An 18,160-nucleotide genomic window follows, 5' to 3' on the forward strand; every position below is an offset into this window, starting at 1 on the left:
TTGAGTTGTGACTTTTGGGAGTCCCTGGAAAATACAGTGATTTAGAGACGACTGAATGGGATTGTGAGGGGAAACCCAAAATAAACTAGTGCTGCAACTAATGATTTTTTAATCTATAGACAATTTATTGATACATTGTTAGATATATAAAATGTCAGAAAATGCTGTAAGATGTCCATTACAATTTCCAAAAGCCCAACGTGACATCCTCAAAGTTATTGTTTTTGTCAGACCAACAGTTTAAAACTCAAAGATATTGAATTTACTGACAAGACAGAGATGATCAGCCAATGCAGGGACAGGACAAATATACATTCCTTTTTTTCATGGAACTAGCTCATTTTTGGCTTTTTTGCTTAAAAAATTACAATTATTTATCTGATATTGACCAATTTATTGACTACTTGTTTCAGCTATTGGCCTAATCTCAACTGACAACTCGCCTTAAAAACATTAATTAGTGCACATTTCAAAAATTAAAAAAAATATTAATGTTACATGGTGGTATAGCCTGACATGATCAACATCTGCAGCTCACAGTATATCCGCTGTTTAACCAGCATATATGATCATGTGATGACCACAAGTGCAAACTAAAATCTTAAACTTATTTTAGTCTTTTCCTTTTTATGCGCCAGCTGTGCTCTCTGCTGCAAAATGCTACAAAACTACAGCAGAAAAAAACCCCCCACTTATCTTTTAAAGCACAGCTGCTGTGGAGGAGGCATGCAGTCAGTCACTCCTCCACATTTGAAGAAGCGGATGTGTTTTACTTTTCTTCTCTTACTTCCCTCCTCTGCCTACCAGCCTTGTCGTTATTTAGCAGGTGATGAAATATTTTGTCTCTGTGTTGACCTAATTAATGGAGACTGTAGCATTGGGGTTTAAGATAACTTGTTTGACACATTATAGTCAATAACAAACCGTTACTGGAGTTGAAGGTTTTTGTTTTTTGCCTGAGCTCTGAAGTCTGCAAAGGCGGCAGCCAGCATCTGCCCGTTCAACACTGACAAGAAAGGTAATTATCTTTTTCTTTGTCCCCGTGTTGATTTGTGTAGATAGAACAATGTGAGTCTGAGGCCTTCAGAGCTTCAAGTTTTATATTATAGTCTATTCTATTAGGATATTTAGTAAGACTCCACTATAATGTGGGCAGAAACTTAAATGTTCAACATTAAAACTTCAAAAAGGAGCGTGGAGGAGTGTGATCTTCAGGGTGTATTCTTACTCCCTTAAAAATTAAACTCTCAGAATATCAATGTATGAAATAACATGTTTTACCATAATCTTCCACAAAAATGTGGTTTGTACATGAAGAAAGAGTTTGAGAGTGTCACCAGTTTCTCTACAAAAGTTTTGATCTTCATTTTCTCACTTTAGTAATTTATTATGTTTTTCCTTTGATGGCAGACCAAGAGTATAAAACCATACTTCCTCCTGTGAGATCATTTAGAAAGGTCGATTGTGGGAAAACCCACTGATTAAAGTGTCCCATCTACGTTATGGAGGTCTTTCCATCGAGATGACTGTGTATGTGTGAGTGAGTGAGTTAGCAATGGCAGGTGGCTTTGAGGTTACGACTTTTTACTTCAGCGGGGACTTGAATATAATTGTTCAAACTGTCAGTTTTATGCACCAGAGAAGTCTTTAGAAACCGTCAGTAGAGTTTTTTGATCATAATAAAATGCTAAAGATTTATTCGTGTCTCTATATCAGACGACAGCACACACAAAGACATCCTCGCCCGATATTAGATGTTCATTTGTGGCGTAAACTACAGAATCAGACTTGGTTTTAGAGTGATATTAGACTTTAGGAAGACAGACAGGTCATATGCGTATGAGCTTGATAATATACCACACATGAGTATGTTGTTAATAAGCACCTGTTTAAGTCTTCAGGATCAAGCAATGAATTGTGGGTCACACCCAAATATAAGAAACTTTACTTCCGTGTTTCATCAGTACTTTGTTATAGAGTTAATGCTTTATACTGCTCTGTAAATATAAACTGTGTCTCCCACTAAAACTAATTGTAATCTGCCACATGCTGTACTCGTCTATGTTTACTTGACAACTACTTATGATTAGTTAAATAGATATTTCATAACAAAATGCAGAGTGCCAGCATACGTACACATTCTCCTGCTGGTCTTATCTTTCACAGTTAGGCCTAAACGCTGTTTGTAAAGAATCTGTCAACTGTCTGGAGAAATGTTAAGAAAGTTAAGAGAAAAGTTAAATTAAGTCTACGCTGCCACAGTTCAGTTTCTAATCGCACTGGCTTCTTTAACTATCACTAAATACTTCGTGTTCGTAACGTATCCTCTCCTCATCTCTCTTCCTCAGTAGATCTCCCTCTTCGACGCTTAGAGGTTAGACCCGTCTGGAGAGAATGACGGCTTTCAAGATCACTAGAGAAATCAGACAGATCCTGATCAGCCTGCTGCAGAGACCAAGCGGAAGTGAGACAAGCCGAGAGGGCCTGAAGAATTAAGAGTTTATGTGAAAAGCGTGTATAAAGCTCACTGTTGGAGAACTGCTGACTGTACATACCTACTGTGTATGAGAGACGTTTGAGGACTCCGAAAAGAGAGACATCATAGGTCAGTTCAACTCAGCTGAATGACCGGGAATGGAATTATCATAAGGCAGGGTTGCAGATTACCTGTTATGAATACTACAACTTGTACATGGAAGTACAGCACACACACACACACAGTGATTTCCGCCTTTGACTACCTCGTGGACACTGTGCCTCTCCAGTCCAGAAGCAACACCTAAGACTCTTTTCAAAGAACCACAAACATCCCGAGGAGTGAGAATATCAGAAGCAACCATGAACGGCCTGCAAGAAATGTCAGTGAAGTGCGTCCTGGTTGGGGACAACGCGGTGGGCAAGACGGCCCTGCTGGTGCGCTTCACTTCAGAAACCTTCCCAGACACTTACAGGCCCACAGTGTTTGAGAACACAGGGGTGGAGGTGTACATGGACGGGGTCCAGATCAGCCTGGGGCTATGGGACACGGCCGGCAATGACAACTTTAGACAGATCCGACCAAGATCCTACCAGCAGGCTGACGTTGTCCTCATGTGCTACTCTGTGGCAAACCCGAACTCTCTGGCCAGCGTCCAGCACAAATGGATTGCTGAGATTCGAGAGCACTTGCCCAAGGTGCCAGTGCTGCTTGTGGCCACCCAGACGGACCTGCGGGAGTTAGGGACTTATCGGGGCAACTGCATCTCAGCAGCGGAGGGGAGACGTGTAGCTCATGAAGTGCACGCTAAAGGCTATCTGGAGTGCTCATCCTTGAGCAACCGTGGTGTACAGCAGGTGTTTGAGTACGCAGTGCGGACAGCCGTCAACCAGGCCAAGAAGCAGGCCAGGCGACGCATGTTCAGCATAAACCAGTGCAAGGTCTTTTGACCTTTGATGTTGACTTGGTCGGCGTTTACGCTTTCGTGAGACTTGTCCAGACTGGTCCAATAACGCGTGTTCGCATGATGTTCAAACTCAGTGCGGGCTTTGAGTGGCACTAGAGCTCAAGTGGGATTTTTCTTTTTCACTAACAGGGAGTCCTGTCCTCCCAAAACACCCTGAAACTCAAACATATTTAAAATGAGAATGCATCAATTTGATAATGCACCTCATGGACCCTGATACAAATGTACCCAGCTTTAAGTTGTACTTGTGATCTTGTGTGTTTTTTTTTATGTGAACCACAGTTACATAACATGGAGATATTTCAAATGGGGCATCAGAGACTATTTGTGAAATACTTCTACTTAAAGTAAAGCTTTAATGGTGTTTATATACATCATAGAGTTTCTCAGATTATTTTACTAACAATCAATGTAAGGAGGAAAGTATGTCAGTTTTTGGCTGCATCAACAAACAAACTTTTTAATTGCGGTGAGAAACCAAATCACCTCTACAACCACAAATAAAGTGACACAACCAAGTTATTTTTACACAACATGAAGCTTTACCGTGTGAATTGCACATTTGTCAGATTCAAATGAGGAGAACTCCATTTTTGTGCTTCTGATTTATCAAACTGAAATGTGTAAATAATGGTGTGTATGTGTTGGAATTTGTCAACAATGACTTAAAATATTAAGAATAAGATCATGCAGGTGTCAGCTGAGAGAGAGCCTAATGGGACAATTTTGCTCTATCTGGCCTCTATATGCATAATCTTCTCTTTATTTTCTACAGAGAGAAGCATTTTATTAGATGTGACCAATAAACGGTCAATAGGTAAAAGTTTAGACAAACAAGCCTACATGTTTCTGTTGTATTTTATACTTATGTCAAATCTATTTAAAAGCTATCTGCATTTGTATTATTAAAAAAATAATCAGAATCACCTCAAAAACATTTGTAAAATCTTTGTATTAAAAACAAACAGAAAATAAAAATATCTAATTTAGAGGTTTGTTTTATGTTGTCAGAGGATCAAACCATTTAAAAAGCTTTTCTAGAATAAGGTAATGGGCCACAAAACATCAATATTATCTGGTATTTTGTCATTTGAAATCATGCTGCATATTAATGGCTACAGTGGAGTTTTTGTGCATTGTTATTTTTCCTTTATTAACTGTATACCTCCTTTAAAGTTATGAGAACAATATTAAGAAAAGGTCATTTACAGCCTGACTTGCAAACTGTCACATTTGTTATTTGTTACGGGAACAACTAATTCACTCTCCATAAATTAAAATGAAGGATTCAACACATTGACACTAGTTTTGTTGTATTGTATCTACGCTGTTTTTTACTTACCTAGTGACTTACTTAGTATAAGAGGCGGCACATTAAAAATCATCATCAATCATCCACAGATGTTTGAAATATATCCAGTCATTTTTCCCAGTGATGGATGCTCATCTCTGTCTTGCTGTCTTTCTGTTTGGAGTAGTTTCCTTGTATTTAAATTAGTTTTTGTACAACACATTCATTATTAAAGTGTGCTTCTCTGCCTTAAAATGACAAAGAATCATATGTGCTGTAAAATGTATAATTTATACAATTTGCATATGACCAAATGTTCCAGTTTGTATGTATTATCTTATATTGTCATGGCCACTTTCATACAAATTCCATACATTATTATACTAAAGGCTGCATCTTATATGTTTTGCATATCACAGACATATATGGGGTTTTAAACTACCATTTGCCAAACTTAGTACAGTATAAAATTTGTACTAAAATACACATTACATTGTATGTTCATATACAAACTGTACAAATTACACATTTTTACAACATATATGGTAATTACAAGCTGTTTCTTGAAAGTAATGATGATCAGAGCAAATAGTTTTGCTTACAAAGCCTTAAAATGATGCCACACACAGTATGTGCTGTGTGTCTGCAATACAGTTATATAATATTAATTCAGAGTGACGTGCAGCAAAATGTGAACCATGAAAATGATTAAATTGTTCAGTAGCACTGGTGAGAACAATGCATAGCTAGCGTGCACTAGATAAAAGATTTAGTGACGTATGGTGATGCAGTTTAGATCGCAGATATGACTTTAAACCTTTGTATCTATAGTCAAGTGCAGTCAAATCTGTTTTATGTGTAAGCCCATACACAAATCTGCCTCAGAGGGCTTTACAATCTGTATAACACGAGACGCTCTGTCCTTAGACTGTCTGAGAGCAAGCTTATAGTCTCAAATACATTATGTTTGTGTGTTTAGTGTCTACAGAATACAGGAGATTGTCCATATATGTGATGTGTGAACGTGAGTGTGTGTTTCAGGGGTTTAAATATACAACAAGAGGAGTACATGAGGAAATGAAGGCTGTTTGTTAGTCTGCCTTTAAGATTTATATGTAATAACTGAATTATAAAGAAAGTGCAAAAAGACGACCAGGAACAGCAAACAACCAGGAAAAAGCTCAGACAAGCTGTTCCTCCGCCCCTCGTGCTTTCTCTCCCGCTCTTTCTCTACATTTCTCTGTCTCATGTGGTGTTCAGAGCTGCTGAGGATGTAAGGTACAATACAGGCTTTTCAAGGATACGCTGAAAAACACCCAACCACATCCCAGCACACACACACACACACACACACACACACATACACATGTGCTTACATTATACAGTCAAACTTGTACAAACACACACAATGACTCTCAGCCAGTCACATTTTGTATTTTACACACTCATTCAGTCTTTTTATGTGCACACACACGCACACACACATACAGACACACACACATACGCATACACACACTTTAGCCATACTTTCATGCTCATAATACACGTCATGTACATCCATATACAAACAGACCATCTGAACACTCTTACGGGCTATATGAAAGTCTGTATGTCCACTAAATCTGTTGCAAAAATTCAAATACTTCTTGAAAGGATTCTGGTTAAACTTTAATGTGTCTGAAGTAAAAACATGATAAAACATAATAAATGTAAGACAATTCCTATTATTGTCTTTACAAGCAGTTTGTTACAGCTCCAACGATTATCATCTGACACAGGTGGCAATAAATTCACACTCATTTATTAACAAAACAGTTATCTTGTTGAATATTCAACATAAAATAAGATAATCACATAGTAAAACGTTGGTATACATTTAAAGATTGTCTGCATATTGCTAATTCTTTGCTATGCTTTGAGAGTAAAGCCTGTTTGACTGCCTGCTGTGGTCACATCTTTCATCTCTTCTTGTGCTTTCTCCCACAACTACCACAATGCCTTATCCCTCTCTCTCTCTCTCTCTCTCTCTCTCTCTCTCTCTCTCTCTCTTTCTCTCTCTCGCACACACATACACACACACACACACAGGGTATACAGAAATGTACACAGCAGAGCCACTTCACAGTCACTGGGTAGTGGGTGTACTTGCTTCTCTAGAACCTCTGATGTGTTATCCGAGGTCTTTTTCACAGCAAACATTTTGACATTATAGCAGCAAAAAGCACAAGAGTAACTAATAAAGACTACATTTCCTTTAGGCATTTAGGTGTTATAAGACTTTGGTACTGTGCATGCCGGCTCACTGGCATGGCTTACTGGTACAGCTAAATAAACAAGAACTGTCATTAGTTTTATTAGTCACAACTGTGCTTTCCCCACTATAACGAGTTAACAACAGTGGCAACAAGAGGCAATCATCTGACTCCCCTGTCATACTACAAATTACAAAAATACAAATAATTGATTCAATATAAAAAGATACAAAAAAAAAAAAAAAAAAAAATACACATTTTGTAACTTGTACTCTATCTTTACCATCATTGATTTCAATAGTTTTTAAGTTTTGAGCAGAAATAGCAACACTGAATTGTGAATTATTAGCATTTCAAAATGATATTATTACCTGACATTAAAGGATCAGGTTGGTGATATTCTATATGTTTGTTATCGTCAATAAATCCCATTAAAACCAACAAACCGTTGTCTCTCAAAACTTTCCAACCTCCCAACCATGTCTGCAGCACAGTGGTCAAATTCATCATAATAGACGTTGTTGCACAAGCTTAACTAATAACATTAACAATGGCTCTGTTCTATTCAAGTGTCCCAGTAAGCCATGACAGTGTGACAGTGAGCCAGCATACCAGGACCCTGAAACTGAAGCTGCCAAATGGAATTCATCCGAATTTTTAATTTTGTTATTGACACCAGTGCTTTTCCTACTGTGATATGTCAAAATGTTTCCCTTGAAAAAAAGCCCATGAAGGAACATGTCACCCAGCACAACAGTGTTGCTCATTGATGCGTTTGTAGTAGTTTTTGGAAAAGAGTGAAGGTCTACGGCACAAAGGATTAAACTACTATATCAGACTTTACAATACTTGTTAGTAAGACCAATTCATTGTCAGTTTTTTTTCTTATACTTATCAATAAAGTCACAAGAAGATTCACATCATGACTGTGTTGCTCACTTTCCCCAGAATTACTTTCACACTGTACATTTAAAATGACTTCTACTACTGCAGGCAAGCATTGTTCACCAGATATTGCCGATTATTGTAGGATGGTGATAATCATAGTATACACACACACACACGCGTGCGCACACATGCATACACACTTCCTTAGCTGTCACTTCTACCATGTCTCCCCTCTGAATCTCCCCAACTCAGAACACCAACACATGCAAACCCTGATGTGCTGATCTGTGCCATCATTATAACTCACAATCTCACATTGCTTCTCCTTTTTGTACAGTTCATATATTAAAATAAGCTCATAAATGTTACTTTTTCTCTTCAGCATACAAACATACATTTTACCCTCTCAGCCTGTGTTTCTTCCTCTGTCAGTCTCTCACTCACTCACACACACACACACACACACACACACACAAACAGACACACTCGCACACAGGAAACACCTGTCCTATGCGAGCTCAGTACCACAGAAACTCAGTGACACATTAACACATCACGTTGTAATGCACAGTACTCTGCAGAATAACACAGACAACATGACAATGTCAGTAATATATCTTACTGACGTTGTTTGATTCAGTATTTACTTGAAACAAAGGTTTTGATTCATGCTGCGTATACATTATCGGTTTCTTTGGAAGTGGTCCAGTCCGAGTGACTTTACACATAATGAGCACTAGTTGTCTGAAGATACGTGTGACCTTTGCTTGTACAGGTTTTTCACCACCTTCCTCATAACATTGCAAAAATACAACATTAGGCCTTTGTGGTTCTCATATTAGAGACACGTTCTTTATGTCTTAACCCTCACATATTGTTCAGTAATAACACTCTAAACAACTTTCTTTTAGCCTGACATTTTATGACACAATATACAAAAATGGAAATATTTCTAACTTTTTTAAAAATTTTTGCGCAGCTGATAAACATTTTTGTACAAAAAGTAGAGAAAGTTCTGGGTTCAGTTTGACCTGCATTTATTCTAAAATCACCTTTCAAAAATGTTCTTCACATTCAGTAACATTCATTGAAATCATAATGGCTGTTATGTTCGGTTTTAGGTAACATAGGACCATTATAATACAGTGTGTTGTGAATGTTTTTTCTCCATAACAAATAGTGTAAAACCAAAAGAATACACTCTCTCTGCAAGCTTCATTGAGGATTAATCGCCAATTTATTAATGGCTGATGATGTATTTATGAATGGAAAATAGATTTGTGGTTCAGAAATTTGGTATAGAGACTAATTATGAGGGGATACTGTGAAAGGTCAGAATACGAACAGTATGTAAGTGTTAAACTACCCAATTTTGCTCCAAAACTTTAGTTTCATCACCACAGATTTCTGTGGATTCTGAATATTTGTCCATATATATCTCAAAATATAAAAATGCATACATACTGTGTAGTTTCTATATACTTTATAGCTTTCGATTCTCAAACCTGTACATAGGCTCAATATTTTTGTACATCTCACTTATCAAAAAACATACAAACATACAAACAAATAACACTTGTATCTAACACTATATACAATTTAACAGGTAAAGTCAACATTATAAATTGAAGCATTATTTCTCTTTATCCTCATATTTACACAATGAACTCACAACTATAGCTGCAAGCCACAGTGACATTAACACGCTGGTTGAGGGAAAGGAGAGTATTACTCATGATTTACCAGAAGTGTTTCGGTTACTGGCTTTGCTTCTTTACCTTGCAGCTTTTTCTATATTTACTGGTTAAAAAATGATTATTCAAATCTTTAGCAGCTTCAGGCAAAACCAGCAGATGAAACAGCCATTCACATACACACAATGTCATTCTAATCTAAAACAAAGTTAATATGATGTGTGTAAAGAGAGTTATAGGTTATGTGACAAATGCATTCGTTCAACTAAATCCATTCTTCCCCACTCATAGTTTTTTTAATTTTTAATTTTTAATTTTTTTATCAGGGATTTTCCTTTTTCCAGGTAGAGACTTTGAGGTTTGCAGATGCACCTTTCTATATGGTTTCCTCCAATAATAATACTGGTTAAATATTTTTCTTTCTTAGTCCTCTTTGTAGTCTTGGTGAATGAATGAATGAATGAATGAATTTTTTATTTAAGTGTCCTGGCCCACCCCTCATAGGATTATATGACACCTTTACCAAATGTCAGTCCTACAACAGCTTCAGGTTGTGCTGGTCACAAATTAATCTAAAAAACTCACGCCAAATCCACAGCACCAACAAAAAAGAAATTCACATCAACAATGATAATAATAATAATGATAATATTAATAATAATAAACTTACATAATAATCATCCATCTCTTACCGATATAAGGTTTACTTCCTGAACATCCATGCATTCACCCAATAAGTTGTTAATTTAAAGGTCTCTTTTTAAAACAACCATTTCAGTCTCTGTGAGTCATTCATACTTTTATCCTTTATGTCATTAAACATAAGATCACAAAACTTACAATACAACAGGCAGTAAAAAACAAAATGAGACTTATTTTCATTTTCCCTGAGATCACACACAGGACAAATTAGTGTATCGACCCGTTTATGAAGAAGTAGTATAGAAGTTCTACATAATTTGAGCACAAATTGACCTTTTTTCTTCTTTGATAAATTGTAATAAACATAATTTTTGGTGAAATAATTATATTTAATTTCACAATCAATGTGCAGATTTGGTTTCCTCCAGATCTATTTTTTTCATGTTTAACCTTGTGAAACACTTTTAAATTAAGCAAACAATATCTTTTCCAACTGTAGTAGTAGTAGTAGTATTCTTTAGTGTTGTGCTTGAACACATATAGATAATCAGACCTTTTTTTCCATTTCATTATGTCATAACACAATATGCACATAACACACTTTTTCAAATATACTGAAAACACGGAAAGCCAACACACGCACAAAAAAACAGATTAAATTCAGCATGGGACCTGCACATGCAAATAAAATAAAAGACATAAACAAACTACAAATGGCCTGTAACACAAACTAGGTATTACACAAGAACTTTAAAGAATGAAAGGTTAAAAACCTATTAAAGACAAGATAAAAACACTAAAAGTTAACATATTTCCATGGCGTTGCAGGCCTGGATGTATATTTCTGGTTACTGATCTCTTCACAATGTACAGACAAGGAGAGGATGGAATCTGCTCTTATAACTGATCTACCACCAGTGTACAGCTTCACTATCCTCATGTTAAAGATTCCTGTTTACAGGGTGAAATCTGACCCTGGATCTATGTAAAGTTCATTGCCATGTGGCGTGTATGACATGTGTCTCATACTCCCAAACGTGTGTGTGTGTGTTCATCTTGAATGACCTGAGCAAAGGTAAGAAAGTGTCACTGTATGTGTGTGACTGACACATCTCATTAGCTGTGTAGCGCAGTAAGGTTCAGTGTGTGTGTGTGTGTGTGTGTGTGTGTGTGTGTGTGTGTGTGTGTCGTACAGTTGGTTGTGGTCATGTACACAAGTGGATAGGGCTGCAGGCATCACATTTCACCCAGGGCTTGTGTGCTATGTGATACCGCAGTACACCTGTGTGTATATAGGTGTATGTGTGTGTGTGAGTGTGATAGCCTCAGGTCCTGTTCCAGAGCAGTGATCACACACACAGAGACAGTGACAGAGGCAAACTACGACTAACAACTAGCGAAGCATTCAGAGCTTCTGACAGGATGTAAGATTTCGAGAATTTTCTGTGGTCTCGGCTTGCTCAGACTCAGCAGGAGAGAATGGAGATCAGATTAGATTGACACTCTGGATTTGGACCCCGGCTGCCTCGGTGACTACTTTGCTAAATAATTGATCCCTCAGCTTGTGACTGGTTGAAAATGAGGAAAGCAGCACTGATGGTTTGGATCAGCCTTTTGGTGCAAGGTCAGTTCTGCACGATGAATCAGTTTGCTGTCTATACTGTATCTAACTGATACACAAGTCATACAGAAGTTTGTTTTTGCTGGCCATTAACTATCAGCTCTGGTTAGTATTTCAGCTTCTTCCTCAACTTTACCTTGCTCTTTTTCAACTTGTTTTACTTCTCTTTACAATTGCCACCTAACAATACTGTCACTTTTCTTTTTTGGTTGGCTTGTTTATCAAATCCATCCTCTGCTCTTCTCTTGTCCTGCAGTGTCCCATGGTGCCCAGGGTCACTACGCCCACAAACTTCTGAATGATCTGATGGAGAACTACTCCAACGCTCTGAGACCTGTAGAGGACACAGACGACGCCCTGAATGTCTCCTTGCAGATCACACTGTCACAGATCAAAGACATGGTGAGTAGAGAGGAAACACAACTACGTATCAGTACCCCAACTACATACAGATAATGTAGTCTTTAAATACCCCCCTTATATTTCTTATTATTACATAATAAGAATAAAATTACTTGTATCAGATTGTTCTAAAACCATATTAAAGCTATAATGTGCTTACACTGAGAATCACTGAGTCTAATATGAAAATACAACAGGAAGCAATGTGTCTTATGGCTGTACTGTTACATCAAATAATATTTTCTGTATCAAAACAATACACATTTATTTGGCCAGATATATTTGGTATCTTTGGATGTCTGCTAGAAATAAATGAAATAAAAACTAAAACATTCTGTGGATTTGAACAATGGTTGGCTGCACAACATGACTTTGTAAAGATGGATTTGCCTAAAACAGCTAAACCTCAAACTGCCAAATTATTAAGGTAATTACACAAAGATGGATATCAAGATGTGTTGCTGTTGTCATTCACTTCTAATTAGATATCGGTGGACAAAAAACACAGCAGATATACCGTAAAGTAACAAAAATCAGAGATATGTGGAGATATAGCATTACCAATGAGGTGCACATGTCAAACACATTTCTCTGTGGCACATATCAAAGCTACACTAAGAATGACACAACCTAAGATCTAGCTGTTGCACACTGGATACTGATATTGTATATCCAATGCAAGCATGTCTTTAAAAAGGCCTCCAGTGATTTAGTTTTGCACTTACATAAAGACAAGAGATTACATAAAAAACTCAAAAGGTTAAAACTGATGCAGCACTCATACTTTTAGTTGCTTACTTCCCATGGTGCAACTCTATGGCCTGGTTTGGTTTTCTGTTTCTATTTGTAGTCTTCAAGCTTAAGCCAAGATACCCGGGTGACAAAGTTGACAAATTTCCCTCAAGAGCCACAGAAGACATTATCCACATTTTACAGGCTCCTAATTACTACTAAGTTGACTTTGAAAATCAGTGAAATGTGCCTCAATTTGATCGTGGTTCGACTTCAGGAGCTACAGAACAAAATGTGTGGCTGTTATACAAAGTGTCAGTGTTACCTTCATGCCTCTGTTCCTGTTAGGACCACTAGATGTCAGCACTGAGAGCAGTGTACTGAAGTGTAAAATAGGGATTTCATTTTAATCATATTCTCTAACCACTCTCTCTCCCTCTGTAAATGTGTGTGTGTGTGTGTGTGTGTGTGTGTGTGTAGGATGAGAGGAACCAGGTGCTAACCACATACCTGTGGATCAGGCAAGTGTGGTATGATGCCTACCTGAAGTGGGACAAGGAGGACTATGATGACCTAGAGATGATCAACATCCCCAGTGACCTGGTTTGGAAGCCTGACATCGTCCTCTACAACAAGTCGGTAACAAGAGACAGATGATCAAAAACAAAACAGGGAAAAAAAGAATGGAAAGACAAACAAATAGAGACAGACAGAGAGGTAGAAAGAGAAAAACTCTACACTTTTTTGGGTAATGCATGTTTAAATGAGCGCCCATAATGCAGCAGTGTTTGTATCTGACTGAGTGCATGCAACAACAACATACTGTGTTCTTTCCTCTGATGTCTGTGTAGAGCAGATGAGGATTCGTCAGGTCAATCCAACACCAACGTGAAGCTGCGTTACAATGGGGAGATCGTCTGGGACTCTCCAGCCATCACAAAGAGCACCTGTGTGGTGGACGTCTCCTACTTCCCCTTCGACTGGCAGCAGTGCAACCTCACCTTCGGCTCCTGGACCTACAATGGAAACCAGGTGTGTATGAGCAGCTGTAGGGTGAATGAGATGAGAGTTAAAAAAGTGTATTTCAATCAGTTCATATTCATAGCCTTTTATTTAGAATACTGTAAATGCTTAGGATTTAAGATTATCACAATTGACCCTGAATGTAACACTCTTAAAAGTGATACTGCACCCAATATCTTTTGAATTTTAAACTCAGCTCATTGAAACATGACTTCTAAAACACTTATTTATGCTTTTAAACCAGTAAAGTCAGTTTGAAATCAGCTGTTTACAATGTTTTTTTTTGTGCTTTCTCAGCTGAAAAGTATCAAATCATCTATAGAAATCTTTCAAACCATTCAGTCCACTTCTCCACTTTAGTTAGAGCTTCTGTCAATAGCACAACAAAGCAGCAGTGTGTTTAGCCACAGTGAAACTAAAAGTGTTTATAACACACTGATAATCTCATGATGATCAGTGGAGAATTGGATTACACTGCAGGAGTGGTATAAGACGGTTCTATAGACTTTTTGATCCTTTTTTTACATAGAGAAAACCTGTCACCTTTGGAATGTATTGTAATGACGTGATCGAAGTTGCTCATGAAAGAAACAAAATATAAAACTTTTTATAACCATCTTTCAAGCCTCCAGAAGGTTTGAGACTCATTTTATTTCATTCCATTTCATTTATTAGTTAATTTGTCAGGGACAGTGTTCACTGATGAACATATAAATGTTAATGAGCCAGAGTTAGCCTAAGAGGCTAATTTTCATCTGTTGTCCCTGGCCAGATATGAAAAGGCAACCTAAAACTAAAATCACATATGTTACAAACAACCAGATAGAACATTTTTATAAGCACAACATATACAAGTGAGAAAGAAAAAGAGAGAGAGAGACAGGGAGAGTCGGCAAAATGGAAAAAGATAGAACAAGAGAAAACAAGTGATCTGTTAATAAGCAACAGCATTAACAGAATAAGGTAATAACCAAAGACAAAAAGAGACATCACTTTTAAGGGTTTGTTCCCCCAAATTACAAGCCCCCACCTTCCCATATTTTTTACCTTATAAACAACATTTTAAGGAGCACAAATTCAGCTGGGATGGCTGATGGATGACAGCCATAGTTCTAGTTGATTTTTGTGTGATTTGCATGTTTTTCTTATGTGCACTTTGGTTTTGCCTTGTTCAACTGGTGGAACAAAAACTCTATATTGCTCATACAGTAGTATAGTATAACCTGTACAGGGCATGTAACAGTTTTATAGTTATATACCATGTGACAGGCTCCAGTTCTTCTGGCCTTGAATGAGCTTTTTTTTTCTGAACTCTTCATTGTAAACCAACAATATCTACAGGAAATAACACATAAAAGTGTTTTATTTATCACTCTGTTTGTTAGTATTTGTATTTACATCACTTGGGTGTGTGTCTTCTTCTCAGGTGGACATCAGCTTGGGAATGGACAGCGGCGACCTGTCTGACTTTGTGGAGAACGTGGAGTGGGAGTGCCACGGCATGCCGGCCGTTAGAAACGTCATGATGTATGGCTGCTGCTCTGATCCTTACACTGAAATCACCTACACCCTGCTCCTGAAGCGCCGCTCCTCTTTCTACATCTTCAACCTGCTTGTGCCTTGTTTCCTCATCTCGTTCCTGGCCCCGCTGGGTTTCTACCTGCCGGCTGACTCCGGGGAAAAGGTTTCCCTGGGGGTCACGGTACTGCTGGCACTCACTGTGTTCCAGTTGCTGGTGGCTGAGAGCATGCCTCCTGCAGAAAGCATGCCTTATATAGGTTAGTTGTTCTAGGCGTTCTGTTTTTCCTTGTTCTTTAACTATTGAAGCTATGGAAGCCTTTTTCCCACAGAAAAAGAAGGAAATAGATGCAAAGTTGTGCATGATAAAACTAAAACTACTCATGGTAAGTCAAACTTATGAGCTACTTAGCAATACGTTTTGATCTAATCATTTCAAAATGATGATATAGTGAGTCCAAAATATAAAATGTTTAGTCAAATCTATGAAATGTTTACTTATTATGTTTTTATCATCATCAACTTTTCATCCACTTGTTTCTTTTCCTGGTGGAAATGTGCCTCCATATGAAACTCAATTATATAACTTTCCGACAAAATTAGCTACACCTCTCTTTCATTCATATATTAATGAATAAATGAATGAATTTTTTATATCAGGCATACAACTATGCTCAGCCTGCTCGCACAAGGCACCACCAATTCATACAAGTCAGAACAAGAATGCTGTGAATACATTTCCAAACAATAGAAAAAGTTCCAAAATATAAAAACAACAACTTCTTCCAAAATCAAATCTTAAGACCAGATCAGTAAATACTCAGTAAGTAATCCATCTTGCCTTCTTTTTCAGGCTTTTGAGACAAAATTAGCAAACTTAAACACATCAGAATTAAATAGCTGTTCAGATTTCTGATCTGTTCACCAGAATATTTCAGGATAAACAGTATCTGTGTACCACGATATATGTGATATTTCAGATTTCCATTGCATAACTTTCCAAAGCATAGCTGATGGACATTTTTTGTGTAAATGTGAAACCTTGAATTTTACAACTGAGGGCTGCTATGTATGTGTTGCCTGTCAACTATTTCCCGTTTATAACTCTTTTGTCTTTCTTCTCCTCCAGGGAAGTACTACATAGCCACCATGACTATGATCACAGCCTCCACCTCTCTCACCATCTTCATCATGAACATTCATTTCTGTGGAGCTGAGGCCAAGCCAGTCCCTCACTGGGCTAAGGTGCTCATCATAGACTACATGTCCAAAATCTTCTTCGTCTACGAGGTGGGGGAGAACTGCACCACACCAGAGAGTGAGAGGACCCCTCTGTACCCAGAGGAACCCATGAGTGACAGGAACTGCTACCCTGATGACTGTTACAACAACGGCCTCTACCATTATGACAACGACCAGTACAAGTACAGTAATGGCCACAGCGTGCATCATCACAACAAACATCACAAAAACCAGGCAAACGGCAATGCAAACAGCAGACATCACCACTACAACAACCATAACAACCATGCCTCCAGACTGGAGAGGGGTGAGGGGAAGCGAGAGTCCACACAACGCTACCAACACATCAGGCGGGACGAACTGGACTACCAGGCCCCTCCTCATCCACGCAACCTCCAGCACCTGAATGGAGGGCTGAAGGAGCAGCTCCTCTATCCCTCAGATAAACTTCAGGTCCCAGCCTGCCCCTGCAGCTGCCCCTGCCTCCAACATAATCAGGTGCTCCTTTTACTCACTTTACTTAATTATCTGAGTGCTCTTCCTCTTCTAAAGTTTCTTCTTCAAGCCTTAAGGGATCCTGCTATTACTTAATGTCGCCGCTTCAAACTTCCTTCAGCTCATCAATCTGTCTCTCCGTCAGGTGGTGAAGAACATCCAGTACATCGCAAACTGCTTCCGTGAGCAGAGAGCTACTTGCGTCAAGGCAGCGGAGTGGAAGAAGGTTGCCAAGGTGATGGATAGATTTTTCATGTGGATCTTCTTCGTCATGGTCTTCCTCATGAGCATTCTCATCATCGCCAAGGCATCCTGACAGCCTCCTCCTCATCTTTTTACCATCATTGCTGGACCTTTGTGTTACTCAAGAGTCGCCTCATTTCAGCTTTGATGCAAAAGTCAGAGAATCAAAACTGAAAGGGTGTTTCATGTGTCGGTATTGTGCTGTGTGTGTGTGTGTGTTTGTGTAGGTTCATCATTGCGTTTTGCTTTGACATAAAGAGGACAAGGTCACTGCACATAAATCATCCATTTAAACACTCTCACAGAAATTCATCAAAGCCTCTCGGTTAGTTAACGTCAGGTGTGCTTGCATGTGTGACAGAGCAGTGGAGCGGTAAGACAATCTAGGCCTCGCCTTGAACACGCGTGGACTCTCCATTATTGATGAACTAACAGCCAGACATCCAGCTATAGGCATTACATTACTTACATTACATTTAAGCAGCCAGATGATGCTGTTTTGCAGAGTCAGTCACAACGAGAGCACCAGCAGAGTAACCTTGAATGCTTATGAAACGACCTTACCTTGTGATGAAAAAGAGGCCAAAGGTCAGTGACACAGTTAGCAGGCACTAATGAATGGTGAATCACACACGTCCATACATCATTCATGGTGGAGCAATGCAAAGTGAGGA

The 18,160-nt window shown here is 38.4% G+C and overlaps 2 protein-coding genes across 3 annotated transcripts; both read left to right on the forward strand.

The window, feature by feature from the left end:
- The first annotated feature begins 717 nt into the window (after positions 1 to 717).
- On the forward strand, positions 718 to 4,743 carry rhoh (ras homolog family member H). Of its 2 annotated transcripts, none has more exons than XM_067584628.1 (2): positions 718 to 1,018; positions 2,349 to 4,743. In XM_067584628.1, exon 2 carries the CDS (start codon positions 2,839 to 2,841, stop codon positions 3,424 to 3,426), a length of 588 nt encoding a protein of 195 aa, XP_067440729.1. In that variant the 5' UTR covers positions 718 to 1,018; positions 2,349 to 2,838; the 3' UTR covers positions 3,427 to 4,743. The 2 variants fall into 2 exon arrangements, with proteins under 2 accessions (XP_067440729.1, XP_067440730.1); XM_067584629.1 differs by having other exon boundaries at positions 2,352 to 4,743.
- A 6,800-nt stretch (positions 4,744 to 11,543) lies between these two features.
- Positions 11,544 to 18,160, forward strand: chrna9a (cholinergic receptor, nicotinic, alpha 9a). The gene is made up of 7 exons (XM_067584630.1): positions 11,544 to 11,834; positions 12,088 to 12,233; positions 13,446 to 13,600; positions 13,817 to 13,997; positions 15,415 to 15,766; positions 16,636 to 17,246; positions 17,389 to 18,160. The coding sequence occupies exons 1-7, from the start codon at positions 11,789 to 11,791 to the stop codon at positions 17,557 to 17,559; spliced, it is 1,662 nt and encodes a 553-aa protein (XP_067440731.1). The 5' UTR covers positions 11,544 to 11,788; the 3' UTR covers positions 17,560 to 18,160.

This window comes from Thunnus thynnus, chromosome 3 (genome assembly GCF_963924715.1).
Source record: "Thunnus thynnus chromosome 3, fThuThy2.1, whole genome shotgun sequence".
NCBI classification, from domain to species: Eukaryota; Metazoa; Chordata; class Actinopteri; order Scombriformes; family Scombridae; genus Thunnus; species Thunnus thynnus.

Bases quoted from the DNA above. Each gene is read 5' to 3' on its own strand.
- rhoh (XM_067584628.1), top strand. From the start codon at position 2,839: ATGAACGGCCTGCAAGAAATGTCAGTGAAGTGCGTCCTGGTTGGGGAC.
- chrna9a (XM_067584630.1), top strand. From the start codon at position 11,789: ATGAGGAAAGCAGCACTGATGGTTTGGATCAGCCTTTTGGTGCAAG. The intron at 13,601-13,816 runs GTCGGTAACAAG...ATGTCTGTGTAG, and splicing joins GACATCGTCCTCTACAACAA to AGCAGATGAGGATTCGTCAG. The intron at 17,247-17,388 runs GTGCTCCTTTTA...TCTCTCCGTCAG, and splicing joins CCTGCCTCCAACATAATCAG to GTGGTGAAGAACATCCAGTA.